This window comes from Capsicum annuum, chromosome 2 (assembly GCF_002878395.1).
Source record: "Capsicum annuum cultivar UCD-10X-F1 chromosome 2, UCD10Xv1.1, whole genome shotgun sequence".
Lineage (NCBI taxonomy): Eukaryota > Viridiplantae > Streptophyta > Magnoliopsida > Solanales > Solanaceae > Capsicum > Capsicum annuum.
In genome coordinates this window covers 37,781,645-37,786,970 of record NC_061112.1, presented here as the reverse complement: position 1 = coordinate 37,786,970, position 5,326 = coordinate 37,781,645, and the positions used below count along the sequence as shown (strand labels likewise).

The 5,326-nt window shown below is 32.6% G+C and overlaps 1 protein-coding gene across 1 annotated transcript; it reads right to left on the bottom strand.

Moving 5' to 3' along the window:
• Window positions 1-1,296: 1,296 nt before the first annotated feature.
• LOC107858499 (zinc transporter 1) lies at window positions 1,297-5,002 on the bottom strand. The gene is made up of 3 exons (XM_047405836.1): window positions 4,171-5,002; window positions 2,472-2,621; window positions 1,297-1,840 (listed from the first exon to the last, which is right to left on the bottom strand). The coding sequence occupies exons 1-3, from the start codon at window positions 4,906-4,908 to the stop codon at window positions 1,538-1,540; spliced, it is 1,191 nt and encodes a 396-aa protein (XP_047261792.1). The 5' UTR covers window positions 4,909-5,002; the 3' UTR covers window positions 1,297-1,537.
• Between the last annotated feature and the right edge of the window lie 324 nt (window positions 5,003-5,326).

The following is a 5,326-nucleotide window of genomic DNA, read 5'->3' as shown; positions in this document are numbered from 1 at the left end:
TTCTTAATTTATCTATATTATAAATTAAACTAACAAATATTCAAAAAAACACAAAAATAATACAAATAAATATTCAACAAATAATATACTAATTAAAAATTAAAAGTAAGAGAGAAATGTCAATATTAAATTTATGAAGTATCCGAAAATTGAAAACTTTCACTTGATATTTGCAATTGCAAAATAATAAAATAAAATTGAGTAATTTAGGAGGTAAAGTGAATAATTGAGAGAGATTGAGAGAATGAGATTGTAAGTTGTCAAAAAATAATTTTTGAATTGGGGTATTTATACAAAAAAATTTGAAACTAATTTTTTTAAAGCAAAATAATTGTGCATTTCTGCATAATTGGTAGTTGGGCCAATGACTATATTAACGTTTGGGATGCCAACAATTCAATTGGCAGTTGGACCAGGCTGTTGTCAGCCTTAATTATTTTTTTAAAAAAATAAAATTGATTCGGTCCAGTGCACCGGTGGACCTAATCTGATTTGATAATTGGGTCGATCCGTCGGCTCCTTAGACTAGACGGCTTAGCCCTCCTAACCCCCCTACCCCCTCTTTCCCCTCACACACACTTAATCGATTTTGGATCAGATCGATTCCGGTCCTAACCGACCTGAACCTGTTTGACCATAGATTCCTATTAGGTATTCAACCTATGTTCTTTTAGTTCATGGTTTCTATGTGTTCTACATTTTGAGTATTACTATTCACCCTCTTATGTGCTCTGACTATTATAATCACCCATTTTTCATCACTAAGATTTCTTAGATGATCATAATTAAATTTGGTGACAACGTAAGAAAGTGAATATGACTTTTTTTTTCTTGTGCACCTATACTCAGAGATTTAAAAGTCTTTTTGTTTTACTGATATTTTTTAAAAAATTTTATATTATTTTTATAGAAATATTCATTTTTACACGTAATAAATCAAAAGAACACTTTCTTCTATTTATTTCATAAATGATCCATAAATCTTAATTCCTCCTATAGTCTCATCTTCTCTATCAATATTATTAATCAACTTCACTAAAATACTGTTTGTGAATCAAGGTTTTCATCTTAAGTAAAAATTATTAGTCACCTTTACTAAAATACTATTTGCAAATTCACCCTCGAGCAGTCACCAAGAAAATAATCAAAGAATTGCACATTCTCTAAAGAGCATAGACAAGACATAGACAAGATCTTGCTAAATTTCATCTGCTCTATGTAATTCCAACATTCTTTGAAGGGGAAAAAGAAAAGAAGCTAAAACTAAAGCACAAAAGAAAAATATAAAAAAAAAAATAAAAAAAAACCTAGTTTATTTTCTATGCTCTAACTCTAAGAGGTTGTTCGATACATGAGATGAAAACAAAAAATTTGTAATAGAACTTGGGATTAAACCTTAAGGCTTGTTAGGTTATGGATATTAGTTAAACCCAAAATTACTAAATGATGAAATTACTATAGCCTAATCTCATTAAATATTTCAACATGAAATATCATTGCTTATCTCCTCATTCTGAGCACTCTTTAAGATTTTTTTTTAGGCCCACTTGGCCAAAAGTGACATACAACCAGCCCCAAGAAGAACAAAAACGTTAGCTCCAATCAAAAGCTTTGGACTATCTTGCATTCTAGTGCTCATAAAATCTGCTGCAAGGAGATCCACTAAAGCCATGTAAATCAAAATTCCAGCAGCGGCAGAGTTAAAAATGCCTTCAACTATGAGTGCAGTTGGACTGGCGTGATACACAGTTGATATTCCAAACCCGATTGCAATTCCAACTGGTGTTGTGAGGGAGAAGCAAATTGCCATTATTGCTGTTTTTTTCACCTTGAATCTTGCCTGTTGATGCAATAAAAAGTTAGAAAAATTTGCAATATGGTCTATACTGGTGCAACCACTAGCAATTACTACCATTTATTCCTAAAAGGTTAATTATCAAGAGAATACTATAAGTAGTAGGGAAAAAAACTTAATAATTTTAAAATATATCTTTTCCGTAATAAAATGTTTGGCTCCAATCGATAACTACATGTCTTGTTTTATAACATAAAATGACGAGTCATATAAGCTTATAAGAATTTTATTCAAAGGTCTAAAAGCCTGCTTGGCTAAATTTTTAAAATTATTATTTTATAAGAAATTATTTTTTTGGAGAAGTGAAAAATGCTTTTATAAAAAGTACAAGTAAAATAACACTTTGTGTTTGACTAATCAATTTAATAAAAACATAATATTAGAATAGTAATTCGTGTTTTGCCAAGATTCAAAAAGCATTTATCGAAAAAAATTTACTTTTTTCAGCTTCTTAAAAGCAGTATTATGCAAAAAATACATACTTTTTTCTTAAAATCTTGATCAAACATCTCAATTTTTAAATAATAAGTAATAGCACTTCATTTAATATAGAAAAAAACATTTTTAACTTCAGATAAATTTGATTAAACACGCTACTAAGATAAAGATAGTATACCTCAGAGATGCAGCCACCTAAACCCATGCCTTCAAATAGCTGATGGAAAGTTAATGCAGCTACAAGGGGCTTAATTGTCTTGGGAGATTCCGAGGCACCCAAAGATACACCAATTATTACCGAGTGCACCAAAATTCCCAACTCCAATACCTGTTTCACATTAATAAACAATAACCACGGTTCAGTTTCAACTATCAATATCATTTAACAAACTTTCAAAAGTACAAATTAAAGAAGCTCTCTTTTTTGCCGTTTTGTTTTTCCTTATAATAATATTGAAAAAGGTATAAATATACCTGAACTTTAATAAATGATATTGATATATTCTTCGTTTTACTTTAGATATAAATAGATACAAATATACTTTTATCACTAACGGCGAGACACATGTCGATTTTTTATTCATTTATCTCTTTTTAATTATTTTAATCCCATGTAATTAAAATAGACCTTAATTCAATTTCATACCTGACCCGACCCACCACTCTCCCACTCATCTCTAACACTCTCACTCTCTCACTAACAAAAAACCCTAACAAATTGTCTCAAAAATTTTCGTTCGCAACAATAAAACGTCGGGTGTTTTGCTATTTCAATCACCATCTTCTTAACAATAATGTCAGCAACTGCAACAAAAAGATAGTTTTCTTAATAAATGGAGATATAACAAGCAATCTTGATAAGATTCTAGTTAGTCCTTTTGTTCTTGATAAGATTCAGGTTTGATAAGATATAACAGCAACTGCACTTCTTTTCTTTTTCCTTTTGTTCCCCTCTTTGTTGAACGTCAAGAATCTGAATATTTGCAGATTTGATATTAGGTTAATAAAATTCAAGTTTGTCCAACAACAACCATTTTCTTCCTCTCTCTTCAAGGGACTGCAGTACACATTCATGTCACACAAAAACAGTCCTTCCAGAATCTAATTGAATCGACACGTTCTATTCACAAAAATAGAATATATGTATGCATCCTTCCAGAGAATGAACAGACGCGTTCTATTCATGCGTATGATGTCTTGAACGTTCTAATAAATTGGGTCGGGTCAGGTATTATAATTTGGGTCTGATATGAAATTAAATTAGGGTCTATTTTAATTAAATGGGATTAAAATAATTAAAAAGAGGCAAATGAATAGGAAATTGACATGTGTTCCACTGTTAGTGATAAGGGTATATTTATACCTTTTTATTAACGCTACGAATATATTTATACTTAAAATATATACTTAAAATATAACGAGGAATATATCTATACCGTTAATTAAATTTCAGTGTACATTTGTTCCTTTTCCGTAATAATATTGATGACGAGAGTCCAGCTTGGAGCAACTTGGAAGAACCATTGCCACTTGGATTACTTCTTTTAGACAATATGTAAATTCCATCTCCACTTTCAGTTTGGGTGTGTAGTGCAAACACGTCTATTAGGTAATTGAAGGTTATCACAAATAAATTCATATTCCTACTTTATTTGACCCTTCCACATATCCATACCGTTTAGTTTTTTGGGTAAAAACAATGTTTTGCATCTCCAAATTAAAGAAATAATGCAAAACTTGATGAATTCTGGGAATTTATTCACATTCAATTTTAATAAAACAAGATTGAATTGATTGACTCTTAAGTCTTAACGATAACAGAAAATTGAAGAGGCGGGGGAGGGGGGGGGGGGGGGGGGTCTAAGGGAGATAGATACCTGTGAGATAACTTGCCGACGAGATAAATCCAATGCCTCGGAACCCGCCGGTGACAGCATTACGGAGCCATGCGCATGTCCATGAGTTGAATGCGTATGAACATGAACATGCCCACCCTCTTTTTCTTCATCACTATTCACAGGCTTCTGCTGCGTCATATACGATTTCCTGTAAAAGCTCGTTGCCAATAAATCCACCATCATCGTTCCGATGGCGGAAAGCATGGCTATAAGTCCAGCAAAGGGGAAATCACCCCACGGATTCTCAGGAAGGCAAGGGCTAGACAAGCTCTCGAATGCGTCCGGTAGTATATGGACGAAGCCCGTGGCCAGAATCACCCCCGCTGCAAAAGCCTTGATGAGGAAAAACACATTGTTTTCGGGATGAAAAGCCGGGATTATCTTACCAAGAATTGGTATGGAAACGCCTATGCCGCCAGCTATCAGAATCGAAGCAACTGCCACCAATTTGTACTTCAATGCTTCGGTTTTGTTCCGATCCTCCGAATCTTCATCGCAAGTACATTCGCAAGAAACTAAGATTGGGAGGAGGAACAGAAAAAGAAGAGAAAAAGCAACCACTTTATTCATGGTACAATGAGGTAGAGAAGAAGTTTTTGTGGGGCTTTTGAAAAGAGTTATAAGGTTTGTATTATATATAATGAATAAAGTGCGGTAAAGGTGGGACAAACGAAGGGGAAAAGAGTAACCGAAGAAAAATGATAAGAATGGCGACATTCGAAGACATGCAGAGGAGAAAGTGTAAGGTAAAGGAGAAGGGCAGTGGGACAATTGTAATCCAATTAGGAAAAATGACGACACAATGAGCTGAACATAAGTAAATAGGAGTATAAGGAGGGGTCTAATAACCGTAAAAGTCCCTTGTCATTAACTAGTTAGGGACTATAATTAATTGGCCAAATTCATGGTACTTTCATTTTTACACATTAAGTGAACATTGTTTACTTTTGACACCTTAAATAGCATATACAGATATTATTTTGACATTTTTTACTGAATCAATAAAAATATAAAGTGTGTATATTACACGCACCAATGACGTGTAAAGTGACCAAAAATATTATGACATTTGTCATTTTTCTCCAAATTAATTGTTAAATAATTATTTTTAATTAAAATAAAAAAATACCAATCA

Excerpts from the sequence above, each read along its gene's own strand:
- LOC107858499 (XM_047405836.1), bottom strand. The coding sequence starts at position 4,908 with ATGTCGCCATTCTTATCATTTTTCTTCGGTTACTCTTTTCCCCTTCGT. Across the intron at positions 2,622-4,170 it reads GTCGGCAAGTTATCTCACAG|GTATTGGAGTTGGGAATTTT; the intron begins GTATCTATCTCC and ends AATGTGAAACAG. Across the intron at positions 1,841-2,471 it reads TAGGTGGCTGCATCTCTGAG|GCAAGATTCAAGGTGAAAAA; the intron begins GTATACTATCTT and ends TTGCATCAACAG.